This window comes from Equus quagga, chromosome 20 (genome assembly GCF_021613505.1).
Source record: "Equus quagga isolate Etosha38 chromosome 20, UCLA_HA_Equagga_1.0, whole genome shotgun sequence".
In the NCBI taxonomy this organism is placed as follows: domain Eukaryota; kingdom Metazoa; phylum Chordata; class Mammalia; order Perissodactyla; family Equidae; genus Equus; species Equus quagga.
This window is the reverse complement of record NC_060286.1, coordinates 4370554-4397979: the sequence shown is the minus strand read 5'-3', so window position 1 is coordinate 4397979 and position 27426 is coordinate 4370554. Positions and strand designations below refer to the sequence as shown.

Genomic DNA, 27426 nt, shown 5'->3' with positions numbered 1-27426 from the left:
GTATTCCATTGTATGTATATACCACATGTTCTTTATCCATTCATCAGTTGATGGGCACTTGGGTTGCTTCCACATCTTGGCTATTGTGAATAATGCTGCAATGAACATAGGGGTGCATGTATCTTTTTGAATTACTTATTTCATGTTCTTTGCATAAATACCCAGAAGTGGAGTAGCTGGATCATATGGTATTTCTATTTTTAATTTTTTGAGAAATCTTCATATTGTTTTTCCTAGTGGCTGCAACAGTTTGCATTCCCACCAGCAGTGTATGAGGTTTTCCTTTTCTCCACATCCTCTCCAACACTTATTATTTCTTGTCTTGTTCATTATAGCCATTCTGATAGGTGTGAGGTGATATCTCATTGTAGTTTTGATTTGCATTTCCCTAATAGTTAGTGATGTTGAACATGTTTTCATGTGCCTGTTGGCCATCTGTTCATCTTCTTTGGAAAAATGTCTGTTTATATCCTCTGCCCATTTTTTGATTGGGTTGTTCATTTTTTTGCTGTTGCATTATATGAGTTCTTTATATATTTTGGAAATTAATCCCTTGTCAGATATACGATTTGCAAATATTTTCTTCCAGTTGGTGGGTTGTCTTTTCATTTTGTTGATGGTTTCCTTTGCTGTGCAGAAGCTTTTTAGTCTGATGTAGCCTCAATTGCTCATTTTTTCTTTTGTTTCCCTTGCCTGAGCAGACATGGTATTCAAAAAGATACTGCTAAGACTAATGTCAAAGAGCACACTGCCTATTTTTTCTTCTAGAAGTTTTATGGTTTCAGGTCTTACTTTCAAGTCTTTAATCCATTTTGAGTTAATTTTTGTGTACAGTGTAAGATAATCATCTACTTTCATTCTTTTGCATGTGGCTGTCCAGTTTTTCCAACACCATTTATTGAAGAGACTTTCCTTTCTCCATTGTATGTTCTTGGCTCTTTTGTTGAAGATTAGTTGTCCATAAATGTGTGGTTTTATTTCTAGGCTCTCAATTCTGTTCCATTGATCTGTGTGTCTGTTTTTCTGCCACTACCATGCTGTTTTGATTACTACAGCTTTGTAATATATTTTGAAATCATGGAGTGTAATACCTCCAACTTTATTCTTTTTTCTTAGGATTTCTTGGCCTCTTTGGGGTCTTTTCTTGTTCCATATAAATTTCAGGATTCTTTGTTCCATTTCCGTGAAGAATGTCATTGGGATTCTGATTGGGATTACATTGAATCTGTAGATTGTTTTAGGTAATATGGACATTTTAACTGTTTATTCTTTCAATCCAGGAGCATGGAATATCTCTATTTCTTTATGTCTTCCTCAATTTCTTTCAGTAAAGTCTTATAGTTTTCAGTGTATATGCCTTTCACCTCTGGTTAAATTTATTCCTAGTTATTTTATTCTTATTTTTTGTGATAGTAAGTGGGATTATATTCTCTTTATTTTAAGATTGGCACCTGAGCTAACAACTGTTGCCAATCTTCTTTTTTTACTCCCCAAATCCCCCCAGTACATAGGTTTATCTTTTAGTTGTGAATCCTTCTAGTTGTGGTATGTGAGATGCCACCTCAGCATGGCCTAATGAGCGGTGCCATGTCCATGCCCAGGATCTGAACTGGCAAAACCCTGGGTCACCAAAGTGGAGCGCCCAAACTTAACTGTTCAGCCACGGGGCTGGATCTGGGATTATATTCTTGATTTCTCTTTCTGCTAGTTCATTATTAGTGTATAGAAATGCAGTTGACTTTTGTATGTTGACCTTGTACCCTGCAACTTTACCGTATTTGTTGATTATTTCTAATCATTTTTGGTGTGTTCTTTAGGGTTCTCTATATATAGAATCATGTCATCCACAAATAGGGACAGTTTTACTTCTTCCTTTCCAATTTGGATCCCTTTTGCTTCTTTTTTTCTTGCCTAATTGCTCTGGCTAAAACTTCCAGTACTATGTTGAGTAAAAATGGCAAAAGTGGGCTTCCTTGTCTTGTTCCTGTTCTCAGAGGAATGGCTTTCAGTTTTTCATCATTGAGTATGATGTTGGCTGTGGGTTTGTCATACATGGCCTGTATTATATTGAGGTACTTTCCTTCTATACCCATTTTATTGAGAGTTTTTGTCATAAATGGATGTTGGATCTTGTTAAATGCTTTCTCTGCATCTATTGAGATGATAATGTGATTTTCATTATTCATTTTGTTAATGTGATGTATTACATTGGTTGGTTTACAAATGTTGAACCATCCCTGCATCCCTGTAATAAACCCCACCTAACTGGTATATGACCCTTTTAATGTATTGTTGTATTTGATTTGCTACTATTTTGTTGAGGATTTTTATGTCTATGTTCATCAGCAATATTGGCCTGTAACTTTCTTTTTTTGTGTGGTCCTTGTCTGGTTTTGGTATCAGGATAATATTGGCCTTGTAACATGAGTTAGGAAACATCTCATCCTCTTCAACTTTTTGGAAGAGTTTGAGAAGGATAGGTATTAAATCTTCTTTGAATGTTTGGTAGAATTCTCCAGAGATGCCATCTGGCCCTGGACTTTTGTTTCTTGGGAGGTTTTTGATTACTGTTTCAATCTCTGCTTGTAATTGGTCTATTCAGATTCTCTCTTTCCTCTTGATTCAGTTTTGGGAGCTTGTATGAGTCTAAGAATTTATCCATTTCTTCTAGATTATCCAAGTTGTTGACATATAGCTTTTCATAGTATTCTCTTATAAGCCTTTGTATTTCTGTGATGTGTGTTGTAGTTTCTCTGCTTTCATTTCTGATTTTATTTATTCAAGTCTTCTCTCTTTTTTTCTTAGTGAGTCTGACTAAGGGTTTGTCAATTTAGTTTATCTTCCCAAAGAACTGAGTCTTAGTTTCATTGATCCTTTCTATTGGTTTTTTTTTTTTTTTTGCCTCTATTTTATTTATTTCTGCTCTAATTTTTATTATTTCCTTTCTTCTACTGACTCATTGCTTTGTTTGTTCTTCTTTTTCTAATTCTTTTAGGTATAGTGTAAGATTGTTTATTTGAGATTTTTCTCATTTCTTGAGGTAGGCCTCTATTGCTATAAACTTCCCTCTTAGTACTGCTTGTGCTGCATCCCATAAGTTTTGGTATGTTCTGTTTTCATTTTCATTTGTCTCCAGGTATTTTTTGATTCTCCTTTGATTTCTTCATTGATTCAGTAGTTGTTCAGTAGCATGTTCTTTAGTCTCCACATATTTGTGATTTTTCCAGCTTTTTTCTTGTAGCTTATTTCTAGTTTCATACCATTGTGGTTGGAAAAGATGCTTGATATGATTTCAATCTTCTTAAATTTATTGAGGCTTGCTTTGTTTTCCAACATATGGTCTACCTTTGAGAACGTTCCATGTGAACTTCAGAATAACATGTATTCTGCTGTTTTTGGATGGAATGTTCTCTATATGTCTATTAAGTCCATCTGGTCTAGTGTTTCATTTAAGACCACTGTTTCCTTGTTAAATTTCTGTCTGGATGATCTATCCATTGACATAAGCGGAGTGTTAAAGTCTCCTACTGTTATTGCATTGCTGTCAATTCCCTTTAGGTCTGCTAATAGTTGCTGGATATACTGTGGAGCTCCTGTGTTAGGTATGTGTATATATATATAAATAATTGTTATGTCTTCTTGGTACAATGTCCCTTTTATCATTATATTATGCCTATCTTTGTCTCTTATCTTTTTTGTCTTGAAGTCTGTTTTTCCTGATATAAGTGTGACTACACTTGCTTTCTTTTTGTTGCCATTTGCTTAGGGTATCATCTTCCATCCCTTCACTCTGATCCTATGTTTGTCCTTAGAGCTGAGATGTGTTTCCTGGAGGCAGCACATTGTTGGGTCTTTTTTTTTTAATCCATCCAGCCACTCTGTGTCTTTTGATTGAAGAATTCAATCTATTTACATTTAGAGTGATTACTGATTATATGAAAGCTTAATACTGAGATTTTATATTTTGTTTTCTGGTTGTTCTATATTTCATTGTTTCTTTTTCCTTGTATTTCTGACTGCCATTTCAGTTTGGTGGGTTTTGTATGTTTTTATCATTTTTCTCTTTATTTATGATTTGTAACTCTGCTCTGATTTTTTGTTTTCTGGTTACCATGAGGTTTGTATAAAACGTCTCATAGATAAGATCGTCCTTTTTCTGCTGATAGCATCTTATCGTCATTTGCCTATGTAGGTTCTGTCCTTTTCCTCTTTTCTGTCTATGTTTTTGTTGTCACTAATTATTCTTTTTTGTGTTGTGAGTTTGTGACCAAATTGAAGTGGTTATAGTTATTTTTGATGCTTTCTTTCCCTTTATCTTTTCTGTTATAATTAAGTGTTTACAAACCTATTCTGATATAGAGCTGCAATTTTCTGATTCTGCCTATCTATTTATCTCCTTGCTCAGAGCTTTGTAAACCTTTGCTTTTTTATTTCAGGTAGGAGGGCTCCATTCAACATTTCTTGTAAGCCAGGTCTAGTGGTGAATAACTCTCTCAGCTTTTATTTGTCTGGGAAAGGTTTTATTTCTCCATAATATCTGAAGGATAATTTTGCTGGATGGAGTATTCTTGGCTGGTAATTTTTGTTTTTCAGTATTTTGAATATATCATTCTACTCTCTCCTAGCCTGTAGGATTTCTGCTGAGAAATCTGCTGAAAGCCTGATGGGGTTCCTTTGTAGGTTATTTTCTTCTCTCTGGCTGCCCTTAGTTCTTTGTTTGTCATTGACTTTTGATAGTTTTAATATTACAAACCTAAAAAATTTTTTTTTTTTTTTTTTTTTTTTTTTTTTTTTTGCATTGAGGTAATTAGGAGTTCTATTAGCTTCATGTACTTGTATGTCCAATTCCTTCTCCAGGTTTGGGAAGTTCTCAGTTATTATTTCTTTGAATAAGCTCTCTGCTCCTTTTGCCCTCTCTTCTCCTTCTGGGATACCTATTATCCTTAAGTCAGTTTTCCTAAGTGAGTCAGATATTGATCATAGAATTTCTTCCTTTTTTTGAAGCCTTGGTTCTCTCTCCTCCTCCATCTGAATCATTTGTAGGCTTCTATCGTCAAGCTCACTAATTCTCTCTTCTATATGGTCTGCTCTATTTTTAATGCTTTCTACTTTATTTTTCATCTCATTAATTGTGTTCTTCATCTCCAGTATTTCTGGATTTTTTTCCCTAGAGTTTCAATATCTTTGGTGAAGTATTCCTTCTGTTTATTAATTTTATTCCTGAGCTCATTGAACTGTCTTTCTGAGTTTTCTTGTAACTCACTGAGTTTCTTCATGACACTATTTTGAATTCTCTGTCAGTTAGATTGTAATCTCCTGTGACTTCAAATTTGGCTTCTGGAGGGTTGTCATTCTCTTCCTGTTCTGCTGTGTTATGGTAGTTCTTCATGATACTTAATGAATTGATTCTCTGCCAGCACATTTGTGGTAGCAACCGCCTTTCTTATTTGACTATGGCTTTGGTTACTTTGGTTCTGAGCTGCTTCTGGTTGTATTTGCTTTCCATCATCCACTGCCTCTGCTAGAGTCATTGTCAGTGCCTTCTTTGTCTCGCTTATGCCTCTGAGGTTGTTGGTGCCTTGCTGCTTATGATGTCGCTGCAGTCTCAAGTGTTGCCACTCGGGTCACCAGGCCATGAGCACTTCTGCTGCTTCTGGGATTGCCTGGGTCTTATGTTTCCCCACTGGCTCTCTGTGGGATCTCCACAGGCTCAAGTGTGGGTGCCCAATGCACCACCCACACTGCCACTCCTGGGTTATTTAGGGGTGCTGGCAGCACTGCTGCCAGGGGCCTTGGTTCTTGTATGAAGACCCCACCGCTGGTAGACCCAGTGTTGGGGGTGCCACCACTGGGGGCTGAGTCACGGTTTCTGCTGTGGTTCCTGAAGCCTCAGGTAACAAGTGCCACGTGCCACCGTGGGGGGAGGGGCTGGAGCTAATCTGCAAGTGTTGTTGCTGGTCCTGCAGCCTCTGGGCACTGGTGCACACCAGTGTGCTTTTTGAGACCTCAGCTCAGGGCACGCTGCTCCTGCAAGGGAAATCCACATTTCGGATACTGTCCCAATGCTGGAAAGACCAGGATCACTGCCAGGGGAGGAGGAGGCTGGGTCACTGGCACTGCTCTGTGTCCTGCATCCTCAGGACATGTGCACCATCTACCACCACTGTGGGGAGCCAGGGGCTAAACCACAAATGAGTGTCATTGCTGCTCATGCAGCCTCTGGTCACTGGTGCTGGCATGTGCCAGTGTACTTTGAAACCTCAATTCAGGGCACCCCACCCCTGCCGGGGAAATTCAGGTTTTGGATGCTGTCCCCACTGCTGGAAAGACCAGCACTACTCCCTGGCGGTGGGGGGAGGGGGGGCAGCAGGGGCTGGCTCACTGGCTCCACTCTGTGTCCTGAATCCTCAAGGTGTGTGCACCACCCACCACTGCTGGGGGGTTAGGGGCCAGGATCTAAGCCAAGAGTGCTATGTTCGCCCCTATAGCCTGTGGTCACCAAAATGCACGACAGTGTGAGGATCCACATTTTCGATCATCATTGCTGGGGAAGAGCCTGTTCCCCTAGTTCCACTGCCTCTGGGAGGTCCAGTCCACCCACCTTCAGATATATAGATGCATGGATCTCTCAGGCATTCTGGTAGCTGTGCAGGGACTCCTTTGTTGGTCAATGGATGTCTGAGTGGTTGTAACTTACAGGGGAGAGACAAAGGGAACAACTCAGTCTGTCATCATGCTGACATCACTCTATGCCTATCCCCATTGGTTTTAAGCTCCATAGAGACCATGCTCATTTCTGTTGATCATTGCACCCCCATGCCTGGAACATAGCAGTCATTCAGTAAGTACTCACTGAGTGGACAAATAAACTCTGGGACCCTCAAGGTCCCTGATTGCATGTCAATGTGAAGAGACCAGCCTCTGTCGCCCAGGCCTGCTCAATCACTTCCCAGTGCTCCAGCTTCCAGAGCACTGAGTCATCAAGGCAAGTAGGGCTGAAGGCAGATCCACCAGTTCATCAGTTGTGCCCAGTCTTAGTGACCCCTTGAAACTCCAGCATGACCTCCTCCATAAAGGCAAGCCCCTACTAGAAAGAGCCATATCTCATATTTATTAGCACATTGCACTTCCATTTTAAATGTGCCTCATAGGAACAAGTGATTACTACGGAGGAGGCTGAGGGGGCTTCTCTGGAGATATTACAAATGAGTCACTTCCCTAAGGACTAGAATCGTTCGTCTGGGTGGTCAAGGGATGAGTAAAATAGAGTAACTTCCTGGTACCTCTTTCATCTCTAATATTTTAAGATGCTTGTTGTTTGATAACTTTAGACATGCTCCCTCAATGCAGACAGCAAAGGATTCTTAGTCTTTTAACTCTCTATTTAGATCAATAAGTCACTGGCAACAGTGCAATAGAACAATCAAGAACCCGGGTAGGTTGAAAAGCCTTTTGCACAGACATGACCGTAATCCTGTTGAAATCACCTTGCCTATGTGCTCTCAGGAGTAAGTGCTACTTTTATAAAGTGTTAAGATAGTTTAATGTCTGGCTTTTATGTTTCATCGTCTCATGGCATGAGGAATGCTGAACGCTCTAAATGTTGGACTTCTAGAAGCTTGAACCCGTTGACCTGCCACATGTAATTACTTCTGAAAGGCTCCTGAGCCAGCAAGAAGCCTGGACAGCTCACAAAGCAAAGGTGAACTGCAGTGATAGCCGAGGGGTGGGGACGGGCTGGCTCTCCCTTTCACACACCCCTGCACTGAGGACTTCCAAGACACAGCAAACTATGAAGTCAGTCAGAGTCAGAACTTTCCAAAGCTATCCATTCTCTGCTGGGCCCGCCTCCGACTGGCAACTACTCTGGCCTCTCAGATGATCTCTGGGCCCTTCTCTGCTTCCTGTGAAAACAGGCAGATGTAGGTGAAAGAGAGGAATTTTATTTGGAAATTGGTGATTCTAGAAGTGTTCAGATTTGTGAAAAATCCAGCATAACTCTCCCCTTTCATTCTTCCCCTCAGTTTGAAATTTCTTCTCATTCTCAGTTTTCAAGGAAAATCATATCTATAAGTTGTTCTTGACTTATTTACCACAACCTCACCAAACAGCAATCCTGGAAAGGGTCTTCTCTAGAGCGTTTTCCTTTTATAAACTTGTCACACTCTGCTGAGAAAACTGCCTTCATGTAGGAATCAAAACTGTGAGGTAGGAGTAGACGTTTGCCACTTTCCACTCCTGATTCATTGTGGAGCCAGCTAGATGCTGCTGTGTGGCTGGTTGGTTTGGCAAAAGATGTCCAGGTGCTTTTAGATTCTCAGGGCCATGACTGTGATGCTGACGATGCCTGTGGAGATGGGCCCCTCCCTGAGGTTCTCATCAGCCAACACTGTCATTGTCCACAGGGCAACATAAAAGATGTCACTGAACACATTTGACTGCCACATCTTCCCTTTCCTGGCCACAGCAAGTGAGGAATGAGAGTATATCCACCCTGGTTGCCCTCAATAACTGTCTGTACACTCCCACTGGAGTTTATGAGGCTCCAGGGTGAGATCACCAAAGTTACTGATAATCAACTTCAAATCCTTCCTAAACTGCAACATACCAGGGTTTGTATTGGTATGTGGGATACACGTTATAGAAATAGCTTCCATTTAACCATGCAGTGGCTCCTCTCTAATTTCACAGGCAGATAACTAGTCAATGGCAGAAGAGGCAGGAGAGAGAGGCAGGCCTCATCAACCAGAATACATTTCTGGGGAGATAGTAATAAGCATCTGTTGACAGGGGAAGTGATATCTTGTCAAAATGAGTTGTGGAAAGATATTTCCATTCAAAGTTTGCAAAACTCTACAGGAACCTTAAAAACTACATTATATACACAGCAAAGCTCCACTTCATTCACTGATAGCTACACAAAGGACTCGTCGGGGAACTGCAATAATCCACCTTTGATATCAGGAGATCTCTATGGATTATGATTAATGATTGATTAAGATCTCACTCTCTTCCAAAAAGGATTTCAAGCTGTGGATTTCAGAGTCAGTAACAAATTACCCCATAGTAATGAGTGTGTCATCTTTCATAGCAGGAATCGGAAAAGAAGATGCAAACTCCAATGCATACTTCCGGGAAAAGACAATATTTACATAAGATGCAAATGCTGGAAATGAACCGTAAAAGACAAGAGGTAAATATGAACAGAGAGAAGAAGAGTGTCATATTTACCAAATTTACTTGACATGGTGACATAGTCACTGCCCTGGCACGTGAATATGGTTAAGCATTCCTCTCCAGTCTTTACTTAGCACTTTAAATATAGTCATTGGAGCCCAAAGTTCAACTCCTGGAGCTGGGAAGAATGGGCAAGATCCCTTCTGCTACCAGCCCCGCTGAGACTGTTCTATTTTCACTCCTCCAAAGGATGCACCTGTGTTGCAAGGCTCCCTCTTTTTTTTAAATAAATTCCTACTATGACATTCTGGCTCCAGTAGGAAATTGGGGTCAAATAATTTTTTCTGGTTTAGTAAAGCGAGGGGGGTGATTTGGTCTTTTTGATACCTCGGCATCTCTCCACAATTCATCCCATAGAATTATCTTACAAGAAAGATCTCTTGTAACAAACCCCTTTATAGTAATGTCTTCTGTGACTGTCGTATTCCAAATTCCTCACTCTAGCAAATAAGCCTAAAGTCATTGTCTTCTGCAATTCCAAATAGATCAGCTGGCCTACAGGGAAATGTTTTTACAAAGGTCTTCATCTCAATACCTTTTTGATACTGTTGGCATGCTCTCCATTCTCCTAACAAGCCTGTGCATAAAGAGAGTTTCCATATCTTCTAATGGGAAAAAAAAAAACCGTGTTCTGGTTAGGGGACCACTGATGTGTGCAGATAAGCACACAACTTGCAAAGTGGCTCATCTGTTGACCTATTCTTGTGGAAGTAGCTCAGGGGGAGAACATTAACCATTTATAGCTGATCATTTTCAGGCCCAAGTGGAGTTGAAGAAAAGTCTTCACAGGGAGGCAAGAATTAATAAGCAAAATCTGAGGGACCATAAAGCCAAGAAAATCCTTCAAAGCATCCCAATAAATGATGGTGGTGAACTCCTAACCTTGTTGCCTGATGAAACCTTGAACAGAAGTCTAGGTGAGTCACGTAATTTTTTTAGCAAAATAAAATATTTGAAGTGTTTTTAAAATTTCATCAAATAAACTTCCAGTAGCAGGGGTGGATAGCAAATAGCCTGCTGACATTGTACTTCCTGGAATGTAATGATCATATTGTCACGTAATTTTGGGTGGCCAAGAGGAAAAGACAGAAGCTTAAGCACTGTAATAAGATGTCTCTTTTCTGAAGTTCACTGTGCTTTCCCTGCATTGTTGCAATCCCTGCTCCATCCTTAGGAGGAGAAAAGGCAAAGAGCCTCATCTTGTAGTTAAAGAGAATGAAGCACATGGAGATGTATTAAATGGTGATTGGGTATCAGCCAGTTTGGTGCCATTTGCAGCCACTCTCTCTCCTACCCGCCTCTTTCCCCTGCAGCCCTCTTCGGCTCCTTCAGAATGTCTAAAGCTGAATCCAGTGTCACTGCCCACCCCAGCTTGCTCCTGCTGCACGCACTGTCTCAGTCGGTGAGGTCTCCATGCTGTCCGTCACTCAGGCCGAGACCTGAGCCTTTCCACCTTTCTGCTCCCTCTCCTTGCACTTGTTTAATCACAAAGTCCCGCTGATGTCACCTAGCACTGAAACGTCCGGTCTCTCTTCCATTCCCAATGCCACCCTTAGGTCGTCATGCCACACTAGGGCTACTGCTACGGCCTCCTGACTGCGCTCCTCCCCCAGATCTTACCCTCCTTCCATTAACCCTCCACCTTGGTAGTTCTCAGTGTGGTCCACAGACAACCAGCACCAGCATCACCTGGGAGTAGTTAGGGCTCTTGCCAGAATGACTGAATCGGAAGCTGTAGGGGTGAGGCCCAGCAATCTAGGTTTAACCCCCTGCCCCAGGTGATTCTGGTGCCTCTAAAGTTTCAGAACCACTGTTCTGCTTCTGTTCAAAGTATTGTCCAAAGACCAGCAGCATCTGCATCACCTGGGAGCTTATTTGAAATGCAGAATCTCAGGCTCCACCCTAGACCTACTCAATCAGCATCTGCATTTTATCAGGATCCCAAAGTGATTCTCATGCACAATAAAGTTCTGGAAACACTGCACTAACAGCAGAGTAATCTTATAAAATGCAAATCTGACCATAGCACGCTTCTGCTAAAATTTTTAAAATCCTTCAGTGAGTCTCCCTCAGCTGAGGACACAGTCTGAACTGCTTACCCTGGTTCTCCAAGCTTTCAGTGTCTAGACACTGCCGCCCTTCCTGGCTTCATCTCCTGCCACTCTTGCGCCCAACCCCCACACTCCAGCAAGGCCAGATTGCTCAGCGACCTCAGATTGCTCTGTGATTTCCAACAGAAATCAGTGTTCATAACCTCTGTGCTGTGTTGCCTCACCAGTTAGCATCCCATTAAGCTTCCCCTCTGTGTATTCCGCAGGGCAAGCTCGCAGTTGCAGATGTACAGCATTGTTCCGTCACACAGATTACTGTGCTGTGGGCCAAATCCCCACAGCAGCAAGACTGACCACTGAGCGAGAGGGCTACAGAGATGTTGCCTGTGCCCCTGGAGGTCTCGAGCTTCTAGGATGCAAAATTGCCAGTTGAAAGAGACGCTGCTTCTGCTCAGAGGAACAAGATGCTTAATCAATAAGTTAGTTAAATAAGAAAAGGCTGAATAATTGAAAATCTACCTGGGGCATCTATTTAACCTATACTCCCAAGTCCCAGAATGAAATATGTGCTGTCGTCACATAGACAAGCAACTTTTGCAATTTAAAAAATACTGGCAAAACAACCAAGAAAGGTGTCTCAGCTAAAGGCAGACGCTTAGAGTCATCACTTGAAGGCAGGCCAAGAAAAATCAATGTTGGTGAAGCTTTTAGAAGACACGCAGGTCTGGGGGAGGGCGAGGAGAGCCTGTGGCACATGGGGAAGGGCGTTTCCTCTGCTCTCCTGATGCTTTTTAAAGCTGCTTCATTTCGTTCCAGCTACAGTTTACCAAGTGCTCACTGTGAGCCAGGCCCTGTGGTCCACCCTAACAGGCATTATGGTGTGCAATCCTCACACTGCCTGGAAGGCAGGAGTTACTATGAGCCCCCATGTGACAGAGCCAGGATTCACGGCCAGCTCCTTCTGACTCCAAAGTGTGCACTCCCTCCCACCCCCTCTTATGGCCTCCTCAGGACTCCAGGGACTCGCAGCTCTGTCCAGGACAACAGGGGAAGTGTCTGCAGATGTACAGGTCCTGAGTCCTCAACCTTATGTTGCAAGAGAAGGCTGCTCTCTGCAAAGCCTACCGACCTCACCCCTACACCAGGCATGTCCTCAAGCAGTGGTTCCTTCCTGCTTATTCCCAGAGAGCATCTTTGATTTCTCCCTCTGTCTCCTCAAAGCAGTTTACTTTGCTTTCTCCTAAAAGGGGAGCATAGCCAAGATCATAGACTTACATGAGTGTTCTGCTAGTCGGGTGCTGTTAATTAAGGCTCCTCTGTCCCCGTCTCCACTCATTTAATGCTGTATTTGCCCCTTCTTGTTTCCTCTTTTGGAAGGTGGGATGAGAGTTTAGGTCTCCTGTGAGATAAAGTTGGTCTTTGTCTTCTGCTGCCTCTTTAAAATGAAATCAGCCTCGCTTTACATAGCGTTTGCATACTTCTATATAATTAATTACATATAACATATAGTGACATATAACTTACACAGGTGAACATAACTCTTTTGGGTGTACAGTGCTATGAGTGTAAACATATTTATGTGGCTCCTGCCCTTTCCAGAAGCCATGATATGAGTATAGAGGGTAGAAAAAGCACTCGCCTGGCAATCAAAGTCCTCATTTGAGCCCCAACAGTCCACTTACTAAATTGAAGCTCCCTGGGGGCAGGGACCTCTGCTTGTCCTAGAACAGTGCCTGGTTCAGAGCAGCCTCTCAATAAATATTAACTATTTATTTGTCTACATAGCTTTATTCTATATAGAGAGTATAGCTAAATTCCAGTTATTTAACCTCTGTGAGCCTCAGTTTCCACATCTGTAAAATGAGTATAAAGCATCGTCTACCATGTAGGTTTTATGCAAAAATTATTCTAATATGTGCAAAGGCACATATGAAATGTAAATTGCTGTCTAAATGCATGGGAATATGGACAAAACTGAAGGAAGATGGAACTGATGTCTTACAGTGAAAATAACTCCATGCTTCGGGGAAAAGCCACCCTAAACACATCATTTGAATGTCATCTTCACAATTCCGGTCTTATCTGGCCACCTGTACCATTATTTACTTAGTATTTTTCTTCAAGATATCTTGTTTTGTTTTTAAAATTTAGCCTTGGGGGCCGGCCCTGGCCGAGTGGTTAAGTTCGCCCACTCTGCTTCGGCAGCCTAGGGTTTCGCCAGTTTGAATCCTGGGCACAGACATGGCACCGCTCATCAGGCCATGCTGAGGAGGCATTCCACATGCCACAACTAGAAGGACCCACAACTAAAAATACACAGCTATGTACTGGGGGGCTTTGGAGAGAAAAAGGAAAAATAAAATCTTTAAAAGAAAAAATTTAGCCTTGTCTGTGAAATAATCATGAAATTATGAGTTTGATATAGTGGCAGCACATTTTTCTAAAACACGTTATGAAATGCACAAACGTGAAACATTTTCACTGTTTTCCATGATCCTTGTACTACCTAAGATCACTCCTGCTTTCCCCACTGACCTCTGTTGCTTCTCTCTTCCTCCAAAGTAATTTTGAAGTAGGATTCACTTTCCTCTATTCTGCTCACCTAAAACCCATCTAGGTTTTTAAAGGCTATGTTTTTATTTTTAGTTTTTTCTTAAGTCTAGCAACTACAGAGAAAAACAGATTTATAAAAATGTAACACGTAATAAGACGTCACTAGCTCAGAAGTTCTCAAATGTCAGTGCTTTGTCTACAAAACTTTATATACAGGACTTCACAGGTGATCTAAGGATTTTCAAGGATGAAACTAAACGTGAATTTTGCCTTACACTCTAACTTTAGATCTGAATTATCTTAATACTAAGAGAGTTGTGGGACTTAAGCTATTGCTAATATTACCCTAGATCCCACTGTTAACAAACGTTCTCTTCCGGTTTCAAAGCTCCTGCCTCTGGCCGGCAGGAAATTCCTGTTCCCAGTCTGAGCGATGCCTCCAGTAGTTCTGGGCTCATTTGTAGGGCAGAGATGATTGTCACCATCTGGCCCCAAGGAATGAAGACTTTCCCAGGTCCTAGTTAACAATACTTCCCGCCTCCCAAAGTTCTCTGATGGCTTACCTTTCATTCATTTATTCATTTACTCATTCAACAGATACTTACTGAGCAAGGTAGATGTGGTTCCTGGCTTTGGAGCTTATACAACTGTACAGACAATAAATGGGAAGTCAAATGAGAGTATAACTGGGAGACCTAATAACCTGAGGAGTTGGAAGTTTCCATGAAGAAGTGATGTTTAAGCTGAGACAGGAAGTAGCTGGACCAGGGGGGCAGGAATGCATGTGAGTGTGAGGACCAGAGCACTGGAACATTCAACTGCAATTGATAACAGCACGTGCAAAAGCCCTCAGGTGGGAAGGAGGCTGACGGATGCTAGACACTGGTGGAGACGAGAGATCCAGATAGAGGATGACAGGTGGTGGCTCTGCAGGCATAGGCAGAGCCCAGAGCACACAGGGTCTTCTAATCATGTCAAATTAGGACTTTGAACTCTATCTTAAGATCAGTGGGAAGCCATTGAAAGGGCAGGGGAGCAACACAATCAAGTTTATATTCTAAACATCACTCTGTCTACACTGTGGAGAATGGATAGGAGAGGAGTGCAAGAGGATGTGGGGAGCCAGGGTAGAAGGACAGAGCAGCAGCACAAGTGAGAGACGGTGCTTGGACCAGGAGAGTAGGGTGACAATGGGATGGAGACAAAGAGCCAGATACGAGATATTTACAAGGTAGGATTGGCAGAACTTGGTGATGGAGTAGACGTGGGTTTGTGGAGGAAGCGAGAAGGCCGGGACGGTCCTTGGGTTTCTCTTGAAGGACGAGGCCGATGACAGGGCAAAGGTAGGACCATTTGCTGGACTAGAGGAAAGGAGGAAAGGTGGGTTTGTGAGAGAAAGAAAGGGTGAGTCCGATGTATTGCCAGGAAACGTCAAAGTGGAGGTGACCAGTTGTACAAAAAAGTTTACTACAGCTCAGGAGAGAGATTAGGGCTGCAGACATAAATTTGCTATAGTTTTCTGTCAGTGCTGTGTAAGTAGACAATGATAATAATTATAATAATACTCAAGGGAGAGGAGGGCAGCCCCTCACGGAGGCGGAAAGGAAACTAATGAATCACAAGGGGGAATCCTCACATTGAAATGCTTGATTTTCTTTCACAACAGTATGAAACTTTAGGTAGCAAAGGCTTAAATAAAATCTGCCATAAGATTTAATAAACAGGAGCCAGCCCAAGGACCAAGAGGTTAAGTTGCGAGCTCTGCTTTGGCAGCCTGGGGATCACCGATTAGTATCCTACGAACCACTCACCAAGCCATGCTGTGGCGGCATCCCACATAGAAGAACTGGAATGTCTTGCATCTAGGATATACAGCTATGTTCTGGGGCTTTGGGGAGAAAAAAAGTAAAAAGAAAGAAAGAGGAAGATTGGGAACAACTGTTAGCTGAGGACCAATCTTCCTTGCAAAAAAAAAAAAAAGATTCAATAAACAGTGTCATTAAGATGACATCCAGAAAGTTATGGCTGGTCCAGCCAGGCTGAGGGGAGACTCTGAGCCTTGACTCAGGATGGTTTCCCCAGCTCAGGAGTGGTCGTTAAGATTTTGTTTTCTTAAAAGCGGCCTTCCTTGAATGAAGCGCCCGTTGTTCTGAGGTGCTTTCTAAAAGGGCAGTGAGGACTGCTTAAACAAAAAGCTAAAGTGAATCCAGACAGACACAAAATTCCACACCAAAAAGTAAATTAAACAAATAAATTAAATCTCTTCTAAAAAGAAAATAGGAAGTAAAATAAAACGCCTGACCCTTTGAGCTCCCCGGCTCTGCAGGTCTGGGTGCGGCCCAGTCAGCTGTGTTTCTAAGAGGCTCCCTTGGTGATTCTGCTACGAAATCAGAGTTGATGTGAAGGTTAGAAAGTCTATACATCATGCGCCTAGCACGCAGTAGGTGTTCAGTAAATCACACTCGGCGACATCGCCTGTGCAATATTCTCACCAAAAATGCTTAACCTTGATTTAATCACAAGGAAACAGACAAGCCCAAATTTAGGGTCATTCTGCAAAACTATTGACTGGATTATTTAAAATGTCAGTGTTAGGAAAAAAGAAGATAATGAAGGTGGAAGAGGAGATGCTCTTAAATAAATACCTCATTGTCAGGGGAAAAAATTAAGTGAATTTTTAATTTTTTGTAGGAAATTCACAGAATGCAGAACTTTTGGAACATCAAGCAAGGAATGACTGTTGTCCCCGGAAAATTGGCAAAATGGAAACATGGCTCCGTGAACAAGAGGCCCGGGGACAGCTGCTCTGGGACAGCTCCAGCTCTGACTCAGACGAGGTGGGGAAAGTTGAGAAGAAACCGAGAGTGCTGGTGAGGACCAGGACAGAGAGAATCCCACTTTTTGACGAGTTTTTCGATCGAGAATAAGAATGCTGTTCACTCACCTAGACACTGAGCGCATGGCAAGCTTGCTTTCCTGTGAAAATTCTCCAAGTTAGTATATGAATTGTTCTGAGGAAACCAGTTCACTTTCTTTTCATTTGGAGTCTTACAATTTACAGATGTGACATATATTGTTAATTATGCTGCATAACTGCCTCAAAACTTAGGGGCTTAAATAACAGCCACTTATTGTCCCCCTTTTCTGTGGGTTGCTGGGCTCAGGTGGGTGGTTCTTTGCTGGGGTCTTGAAGTCTTTCATGTAGATGAAGTCCAATGGCAGCTAGGGCTGGAGTCATCTGGAAACTCAAGGACACTGAGCAGCTGGAACTTGCCCTTCTCCATATGGCCTCAGAGCCCCTTCACATGGTTTCCCCAAGTGCTATCTCCAGCAGGGGAGTGAATTTTCTTTTATATCAGCCCAGGGCTCCCAAAAGCAAACATTCCAAGAAGAGAGAGCAGAAGCCGCCCTCCCCTTAAAGGCTAGTCAAGGAAGGGGTTCTGCGTCATTCCCACCACGTTCTATTGGTCAGAGCAAGCCACAGGCCGGATAGCAGTCAGCGAAAACAGCGTGAATTCCAAAGCATGGTCCACTGGCGCCCATCTTGGAGACTTGCCACCCAAAAAAAAAGCAAATTAGATCTTATAAAACTAATAGATGAGAGAGTAGATTTGATACAAATAAAAATGAGTTTTTAAATGGGGCCGGCCCCGGTGGCGCAGCGGTTAAGTTCGCACGTTCCGCTTCTCGGCAGCCCGGGGTTGGCTGGTTCGGATCCAGGGTGCGGACATGGCACTGCTTGGCAGCCAAGCTGTGGTAGGCGTCCCACGTATAAACTAGAGGAAGATGGGCGCGGATGTTAGCTCAGAGCCAGGCTTCCTCAGCAAAGAGAGGAGGACTGGCAGTAGCCAACTGAGGGCTAATCTTCCTCCAAAAAAAAAAAAAAAATGAGTTTTTAAAGAAAAGTCACAGTAATGCCATATCAGAGACTAAGCTCACACAGGTCACTTTCTTGGGAGTCAGCAGCTTATCACCTCACAGCAGGCGACAGGAAAAGAGGTGGAACAATGGCAGGTGTGAAATAACGGTTGTTGTGAATTAAAGCTCAAAATTAAATGATCTCTTAGATTATGAGGTAGATCTTAGGTCTTTTCAAAACTGAAGGGAACTTTATGCTCAATCCAAAAGTTACTCCATTTACAAAAATCAGATTTTTAGGCAATTTTAAGAGCTTTTGTGTAAAATTAGGCTGTACTTTTAGCATAATCTAAAAACACTTAAGCCATCCAGAAGCTTCTAAGGATTTAGTGAAACTTTAAAACAAAGCCAAACAAAAATGCCCTTTTAAGCTTTCTCTAGGAAATTCCAAAAAAGAAAAAAATAGCCCGCCCCCACCCTGAATTTGACATTCTGTGCATTCAGATCAGTCACTAAGAAGACAGAAGGACAGCTGTGTCAGGGGATGGACATGCGCATTTCTCCCACGAATGGAAGGCCATTAAGTTACCGGGGGTACTTCTACTCCCAGTTCTTTGTGAGAAGTATTCTTACTTTTCATGTGGTAGGCCAAAAGCATATTTCCTGCAAAGGAACACAGAAATTGTTTGACCAGTCAGCCTTCCTGAAAAAATAAGATCCTTGAGAGGAGAAATGAGTCTGACCTATTCATAATGTCCTCACATATTATGGTTTATCCAGAAGGTTCAAACCAAAGTAGACAGTCGGCTCCCAATGCTGAAGACAGCAGGGCCTAAGCAAGTCTTCATCACTCTGGTGTATGGCTTGAAATTGGACGACGCCTCATTCTAGACGCTCAGGGGCCTGTGAGCTACATGAGGGCACGGACTACGTCTGCTCCCTGTGGTGTCCCTGCTTCCTGGCACTACATCTGGCCCAGAGTTTACTATTAAATATTTGTTGAATTCATTAATTTATGCGTTGAGTGAACTAGCGAATTAGAGGGCGCGTGTTTCTCTCCAGCCGTGCAGCTGCTCGCTCTCATTTCCATCATCTCCCAAATCTTAGATGTACGAGGTTTATTATACAGTAAAGAAAGGCAAGTTTTTTCAAAAGTTCTTAGAATTTATCCATCTAATTGGATGGCATAAATTAGACATTGCCTTGGGATGCATGAGCTAGACACACCTGTATGCCAATGAGTACACCATAGCTCAAAATATTTTTTGAAACTCTATCAGTGTGTCAGCCGCAAAAGAAAATCTATCACAATGACTTCTCTGTTTGAGTTTATTTGCCTACTCCATATGGAACTCTCCCTCACTCAAGTATAAATTCAAGATTGTGAAGTAATATTAACAATAATGGAGACAGCAATAACCGCTAATGTGCATAGACTACTTATTGTGTATCAGGCACACTTCAAATGCTTTACATAGTTAATCCTCACAACAACTTTGTGGGTCAGTATTAATACCACCCCATTTTACAGATAAGAAAACTCAGGCACAGAGAGGTTAAATAACTTGCCAGAGTTCCTTAGCCGCCCTTTGGAGCAGACCGCTGCTTACCAGGGGCCGCTTCCCTCCTCTCCCTAATTTCACCTCCACCCCCCCCAACTGTGTTATGTGGCATTCCACAGTTTTTTCCTATTATGTGGTGGGTTTCTTGTTGTTCTTATTGTTTTTGTTTTCATTTTTTGGTTTTTTGGAGAGAAAATGCTACACCGCAAAGGGCGAGAGCTTTGTGGGGTTATTTTTTTTTTTTAAGATTTTATTTTTTTCCTTTTTCTCTCCAAAGCCCCCCGGTACATAGTCGTATATTCTTCGTTGTGGGTCCTTCTGGTTGTGGCATGTGGGACGCTGCCTCAGCGTGGTCTGATGAGCCGTGCCATGTCCGCGCCCAGGATTCGAACCAACGAAACACTGGGCTGCCTGCAGCGGAGCTCGCGAACTTAACCACTCGGCCGTGTGGCCAGCCCCAGTGGGGTTATTTTTTAACAAGGAAGAATTTCCTTGGAGCCTGATAGCTTAGCTATGGGCACAGGGGAGATAAGAACACCTGCGAAATGTCAGGAGGGGATGTTTCCCAGGAATGGGGAGAGGGGTAGGGAAAGGCAGGTAAGAGAGGACAGACAGACTCAACCATCTTCACAGTGCTGCCTGGGAGCAGGGTCGGTGAGCAGCCCCCGCCGCCCCATCCGGGATGGACCTCAGCTGCACCTGCGCCTGGGGCCGGGGGTGTGGGTCTCAAGGCTGGCCACCGTTTGCAATCAATCACCTGGCAGATGATCAAAAACTAGTAACAGTTAGGACTTACGGGGTCCACCTTGGATGCAGCTGGGTCGCGGTAGAGTCCTGGCACCGGGCTGGTGTTTTCTCCTTAAGTTCCAGGTGAATCTAACGCGCAGCTAAGGGTGAGACCACCGCTTCAGCAGTGTGAACTCTACCGGATAGATAGATCAACCGCTCTCTTTGAAAGCAGCAACTTTGGGGGTAATTTTTCAAAGGTAAGAACATGAGGCCTGGAGCACCACAAACAGAAAGAGAATGTTCGTTTTGCTGGTAAATGTCTGAGAACACCCATCCTTGAGTTAATCTTGACTCTTGGGGGAACGTGAAGCCATCAGTAAACACAGCAGGTGCTGGTGAGAACTACAAAATTCAGCCTGCAGGCAAAGTTGTCAATTTTCTTCAACTGAAAATCTCCTCGGCTTTGGAAAGAAAAAACCTTGTTTCTGGCCAAATGCATGCTTTCTCTTGTGAAAATAATATTTTCCTTCTTGCTCCGAATTTTTCATGAGAAAGAGAAATGTCTTTTGTGGGGGGCATATCTTTTGGGCATGCTTTTCTCAGGCAGAGTCATTCTTCCTCTTCTATCTAGCTTGATAACTGTGAGTTACTTTACCAGGATTTAACTAAAGACGACTCTTGCAGGAGTCATCTGTGAAATAGTCTTGTAAACAAATAGACAATGTTTTCTGCTTACACAGAGTCTGTAAAAACAAAACAAAACATCAGCTCTTCACGCCGCTCCCTTTCTTACCAGGAAAGCATATGGTCACCAAATCTAATTAATACCAACTATTTCCTACCTTGAACAAACAGCAAAAGTCTGTTTCCACATTTTACTGCAAAACCTCACTGGTTTAGAATACTGTAGAGGGGGTTGGGAGAAAGTGCACTGAGGGGTAGATTAGGGAAGGTCACACCATTAAAAACCCGAGTTACATCTCATTTTTAAAGAAATGCTATTTTATTCAAGTACAGAGTAAAGAAAATTGAAAACAAGGTCAACAGTTAAGGTTTACTTTTAAATATATACTTCACGATAAGTCTGCCACTCACTCATTCATTCATTCAATCAAGCATTCAACAGACAGGTTCTGAGTATTTACTACTACATGCCGAGCGCTGTTCCAGGTGTGAAAATACAGCCATAATAAGACAAAGTCCCCACAGCCATGGTTACATGCCGGTGGGGAGACCATGAGCAAACGGTTGAATAAGTGATACGATTTCAGGTACTATCAGGCATGACGAAGAGAAATAAAGCAGGCAAGATGACAGGCAGGGAGGGACTGCACTGTTTCAGGCAGGATGCTCATGGAAGGACTCTGCATAAAGGAAGCGTGTGAGCTGTGAGAGGAGCTGTGAGCGGAGCTGTGAAAAAAGTTTTCCAGACATTGGAAGAGCAAGTACGAAGGCTCTGAGGTGAGATGAGCTCGTCATACTCTAGGGCCAACCAGCAGACCAGAATGGCAGAGTGAGCACGGGGAGACTGATGGGGCTGACATCAGAGAGGCTGGCAGGACCTGGATGGGGAGGAGCCCAGAGGACCCCAGCACGACGACGATGGGTCCCAAGCGTAACAGAATTTCACAGACAGAGGGGCTGGTCCAATATGATCATGAACAGAGGCGCATGGCGATAGCTGGTGGACCTGGGGCTGACCCTTGACCCAGCTGAGCCAGGCAGAGAGGACTGCCGTCTCTACTGGCGGCAGGAACCTCAGCAAGCGAGTTCAGGAGCAGCGATGGGTAGTAGTGTTCTGTCCCGTGGACAGGAGATGCAAGAGCACTGACCTGCAGTAAACAGAGAAGAAGAGAGAAGAGACCCTGTGAGGCCCTGCAACACATCCGTTCTTCATTCCCAGCCCTTCTAAGACCCTCCTGCCCTTCGTTCTGAGACCGTATCCTTATAAATTCCACCTTCTGCTTGGGCCAGCACCAGCTGATTTCTGTTTCTTAAAACCAAAGAATCTCAGCTAGTCGCTGTCTTAAGTAACACCCCCTCCTGGCTTTAGGGTATAACGGTACAGTGCTGGAATTGATGGGAGCGGCCAGTTCCGGAATTACGAGGATCTCTTCCCCAATCTATATCTAGTGACACCATGTCAGTCATGATGGGGGTATTTACACAATAAAAATTGGCAAATGTTACAAATCAGGGCCTTTTTCTCAGAAAATTGGACATTAAACATTTACCAGCACACCTGTCTGGAGGTAAGACCAACAGGCTGTAGTGTCACGGTTCACATCCTGGCTCTGCCACTTCCTGTCTTAGTAAGTTATCGAACCTCTTGGCCGCAGCTTCCTTATTGTAAAATGGAGATGTTGACGGTGGCTGCCTCACAGTGTTGTGGTGACAGTGAAATAAGGTCACACGTGTAGAGTGCTTAGCATGGTGCCTGACACATAGAGCCTGCTCAGTACATGGTCGTTAACTAGCAGTGATATTCCCATTGAAATTAGGAATAAAATAAGAAATTTTTGTGGCTCTAGAAGTCTGGTTTGTTCAACAAGACGTAGAACAAAGCCAGAAGTATGTAGCTATAGAACTGTGAAAACGAGTTTACCATGAGGCACAGGTGATGTGATTACGTGCCTAGACCACCGAAAGGAATCAACCGAAAAACTTCTAGAATTAATGATCGAATTAAATAGGTATTTGGATAAAATAGATACATTTTTAAATCAACAGCTTTTGCAAACCATTTCTTGGAATTTTTCCAACAAAAATAAACACAGACGTGTGCAAAGACAAATGTTCAAGGATAAAGAGTGGGTTCACTAATCTTGAGAGGAATGTTTCAGGGCGCACTTGTTGGAATGTCCTTTCTTTCTCTGTAACTCTAGCTCTCAAGCTCCCATTTTCATTACTGGTTGAAACTGTCCTCTTGCCAGTTCAAGGTACTTTAGTGGCTTCTGGCTTAAAATGCAAACTCTTAAGATTCTCCCTCCCTCTCTTTTTCTCTCCCCAGCAAGAGTCCATGTTTGGGGGAAGTACAGGCCTTGCTTATGGCCCTGTCTTTATGGGGCGTGGGCAATACCTCATCAGTGCTGTCCTTTGTCCTCTCTGGCCACAACCGAAAGATATTGATCTTGATCACCTTGGGCATTGACTCCCTCTTCTTAACATGCACCCCAGCCTCCCTGGCTGATGTTACTTCCGCCATATTCTCGGCACTGGCTTTGTACAATGATTGCTTGTGAGGAAGCTCAGTGGTTTTCTTCTGCTGACTTGGGCCCCACCTCAGCTTGGAGGGTGCTATTTATCCTCCCAGAATCAACTATATCTACTATGCAGTCCCTGGCATAGGCTCTCCATCTCACACACTGCGTGAAGGAGTCCCCTTGGGTCTCAGTTCTCAGCTCCCTGCTTGGAAGCCTTGGAAACTTTGCAGATATTCTCTCCATGACCTGCAGGAGTCAAGGCTTGGGGGTGCAGCTATCTCAGGCCCGCTCTACCGAAACACGTCTTGTTGCCATTGTTATTCAGCTACAGCCCCCAGATGTTGCTACAAGGCAGGTTGCAAGCCATCCTCTGCTGGAGTAGCAGACAGGCAAAGGCAATAGACCCTGAAGCTCATCAAGCTTAAGCTTCTGGGCCTGTCACTCACAGTCCCCTGCCCTAGGAGGGGCCCTGGCAATTCATTTACATGAGTCTCCATATTGCTCCCCTAGGAGCAGACAAGGATTGAGCGCAAGTGGTTGATCTAGTAGAGGATCCCAGGAAATACCAGTAGGAAGGCAGGGAAGTGAAACTGGGGAGGCAGTCATTCCCGGGGCATAATCAACAGTGTCTACCCTGGATAGTAGGAGCTTAATCTTGTTGGAGAATTGTGTGCTTCAGAGTGATCTCATCTGAGAGAGAAGTGTCCTGGGGTATTTCTACACCACCTCTACTCAGTCATGGTGGAGGACTCCCGGAGTATGGCGGGAGGTGTCTTAATTCTCTGCCACTTCCCAAATGCCCTGTGTCCTCAGATTCCATCTGCCAAGGAAAGTTCTCAGGCCCAAAGATATATTTCCTGACAAAAGCCAGGCCAAATGAAGGCCTGAGAAGATATGCATGGGGGCACCAACAGCCTGCTGCAACTTGGTTATATTTTTGTAAAAAGTGCAAAAGTAACTTTAATTGATAAAGGCTGCCATCTTTTTTCACTCCAGTGTCCCTTCTGTCATTCTTCGCTTCTGATCAGGTGGCATTGGAAGTTACCAGCCATTCTGAGGATCTGGCTAAGGGAAGTTGAGCTGGGGATGTACTTAGTTGAGGTTTAGTGGGGTATGTTTATATGATTCACACTCATTTCCATGTTTAGTTGAGTTATTGCTAATCATTGTGATGAAGGGATGGCTTCCAACTGCCTGCTGTGCTGATCCACGCTGATCCACACAGAGCTGTGGGGCCAGAGGTCATGTTGCAATGTGGACATATCCCCCAGTGCCTGCACTGGAAGTATGTGACTAGTAGAGAAGAAACAAGGTTTTAAATATACTAGCCAGAGCTAGTCTGTGGTATGTCAGGCAGTTAATTCATTAAAATATTATATTGTTTTTCTGACTTCCGGGATATTTGTGGTATTTTTCAACTTTCAAAAGTTTATGATTTGTTTTAATTTCTTTTCTCATTCTCAATATTCACTTCCATACCTAATTTTATATTCACATTTTTATTCTTTTTCTTAAAGAGGACCCTCCAAAAATATATGTTTCTGTCCGCTCCACAGACAAAGACATAGCTTTTCTGCTTTTAGATCAACAAATCTTCCTGAGGGCAAGAATGATAGTCAAAATGTTGAGCTATACTCAGCGCACTGGCAGCAGCCAATCAGAATGGCTCGAACACGGTCTTCTGAACAGGACTTACTGAGCGAGAATCTGCCTGGAGTCAACATGAATCCTCCTCTTGTGCTTTCACACCAAAGCAGAGGCCAGGAAGAAGGCCACACATGCGCTTCTAAGCTCTCTTGCTTTCTTCTCTCAGTTTCTTCCAAAATACTTGCCTCCAATCCAAGAAGGAGTTTTATTTCTTCCCTGAATGGTAGGAAACCTGTTACCAAATTGTCATCTTACAGCCTCTCACCCCAAGTCCAGAACATAAACATTATGTTCTCCATGTTCTCAGACTTTCCAGCTCTGGCTCTTGACACCTAAAGAGAACTTTCTTCAATGCAAAAGTCATCTTCTCTCTCAAGAGCCTGACTTTTTAAATTTAGGATTGAATAGCACAAAATTTGAAATAATATTAATGTCAATCTATAGTGATAATTGAAAAATTAGAGTATATCCATAGTACGGAACCTCAATAAAGTTGATCTAACATTTTTTACACAGAGAATTGGTTTTTTTATTTGAGGAGATGTTCATGATATATTACTAAATAAGTAAAGGCCAGTTACAGATGATATGTATAAGGTGTAACACTTTTTTCATGTGTATACATGTTGTAGAAGCCAGAGAAAAAGTATGAGACAAAACACTCCAAATTAACAGTGTTTATAGTAGGGTGAGATGGAGTGTATCTTAGGTCAATTTCCCCAGAACTGAGATGATTTGAGTGCAAGTGATTTATTAGAGAAGAGCTCCTGGGAGAAATTAATAGGGGGTTGGGGGATGCAAGACAAGGAAGGGAAAGAACCCAAGTAAAGGTGCAATTTCAGGCAAAATTCTGAAAAGGGCCACTTATCTCACAGGGGACTCTGGAGTGTAATTTACATCTCAGAGTTGTTGAGACTGATGCAGGGAGCTGGGTATTCATACTCCCGCAAGCTCCAGTCACTGGCTAGGGATGCCCTGGGGGAGAGTGACTGCCTGGCACTTCCAGCCCTCTGTTCACGGTGGCAAGCAGCTCCAGGAGCCCAAGGGCAGTTTCCTGAAGAAGAGTCTCAGGTGCAGGCCATTGGAAGTGAAAGCATATGGCCCGAAAGGAAGGGGACACCAAATGTCAAAAGGTATTCAAGGGGACGTAGAGGAGAACAGTGTATGCTCTGGAGGAGGAGGAGATGGTCCAGTGCAATTTATATATTTCAGTATAGTTTGAACCATTGCAAGGTGCAGCAAAACAGATATTCATGCCAGATGCCAACATGCATACTCAATTACTAATATTTTGAATTAATGAATACATGGATGATAGTGGAAGTGATTTTGCTTTTCCAGGAAGCAAACTAAAAGATTTCAAGAAAGTCTTCAAAATTATTTATTCTCTTTGACCCAGTATTCTATTTATAGGACAAATTCCTAAAGAAATGAGTATGTAAAAATTATTTGAATACAAAGACATTCAATGCAGCATTACAAAAGTGAAAGACTTTAAAATAAATATATTTAGTAATTTCACAGAGATAAAAGATGCTGACATAGCAGTGAAACAAAAACAAGTGTTTATAAATTCAATAGATGAAAAAGACACAATTCAAGATCTTGAAAATCTAAAATGCAATTTAAAAAATAGAAACCTCAATAAATGAGCTGAATTGCATAACTGACACTGAAGAATAATTTAGTAAGCTGAAAAAATTTGTGCAAGGAAATCTCCAAGAATGTGGAAGAAAAGGGTAAACCATGACAGATGGATCTAATAATTCCCCTCCCTTAGAAAAAAGATACGACATGCAGAGGAACAAAGATGGCAGTAGACTTTCACCAAAAACAATGCAAGCCAGAAGATGATAACTTTAAAGTACTAAAAGGAAAAAAACCTGTCAACCTAGAATTTTATATCCAGAGGAAATATATTTCCTAAATGAAGGCAAAGTGAAGATTATTTTAGACATTCAAAGGCTGAAAGAATTCATTATCAGCTGATCAGCATTTGAAAAAAATGTCATAGGAAGTTCTTTAGGCAGAAGAAAAATGTTATCAGAAAGAACTATGGATCTACCCAAAGGAAGGACGAGTACTAGAAATGGTAAATATATGTGGGTAAATATAAAATACTTTTTTTCTTATTTTTGAAATCTCTATATAAGTTAATTGACTGTTTAATGAAAAATAATAACAATGCATTGTGGAGTTTATAATATGTTTATACAGAAGTAAAATGTATTTATTGATAACAAGAGCATAAAAGCCAGGAAGGAAGAAATGGAAGTATTCTGTAATAAGGTTTTTACACTATATGTGAGCAGTATAATATTACTTGAAGGTGGATTGTGATATGCTAAAGAAGTATACTATAAACCCGATAGCAACCACACACACACAAAAGGAGGAATAGCTAATAAGCCAATAAGAGGAGATAAAATCAAATAATAAAAAATAATCTAAGAGCTATGCACAAGAAACAAACTTATATAAAGACTCAAATAGGTTAAAAGTAAAAAGATGAACAAGGTATACCATGTAAACATTAATCAAAAGAAACCTGGTGTGGCCATATTAATATTAGACAAAGTAGACTTC

The 27426-nt window shown here is 42.4% G+C and overlaps 1 protein-coding gene across 8 annotated transcripts in view; it reads left to right on the top strand.

Moving 5' to 3' along the window:
• CCDC198 (coiled-coil domain containing 198) overlaps window positions 1-27426 on the top strand; it is a 56726-nt gene that overhangs the window by 13631 nt on the left and 15669 nt on the right. For 4 of the 8 annotated variants that reach the window (XR_006886393.1, XM_046647885.1, XM_046647888.1 and 1 more), the window contains exons 3-6: window positions 7616-7702; window positions 9092-9193; window positions 9995-10154; window positions 16533-16711. Coding sequence is in view for 5 of the 8 variants with exons in the window: in XM_046647885.1 (XP_046503841.1) it covers window positions 7616-7702; window positions 9092-9193; window positions 9995-10154; window positions 16533-16711 (528 nt within the window). In the remaining 3 variants the exon portion in view is untranslated. Of the gene's footprint in view, window positions 1-7615; window positions 7703-9091; window positions 9194-9994; window positions 10155-16532; window positions 16965-27426 lie in introns of those variants that run through there. The other 4 variants (XR_006886395.1, XR_006886394.1, XM_046647886.1 and 1 more) reach the window with 3 other exon arrangements.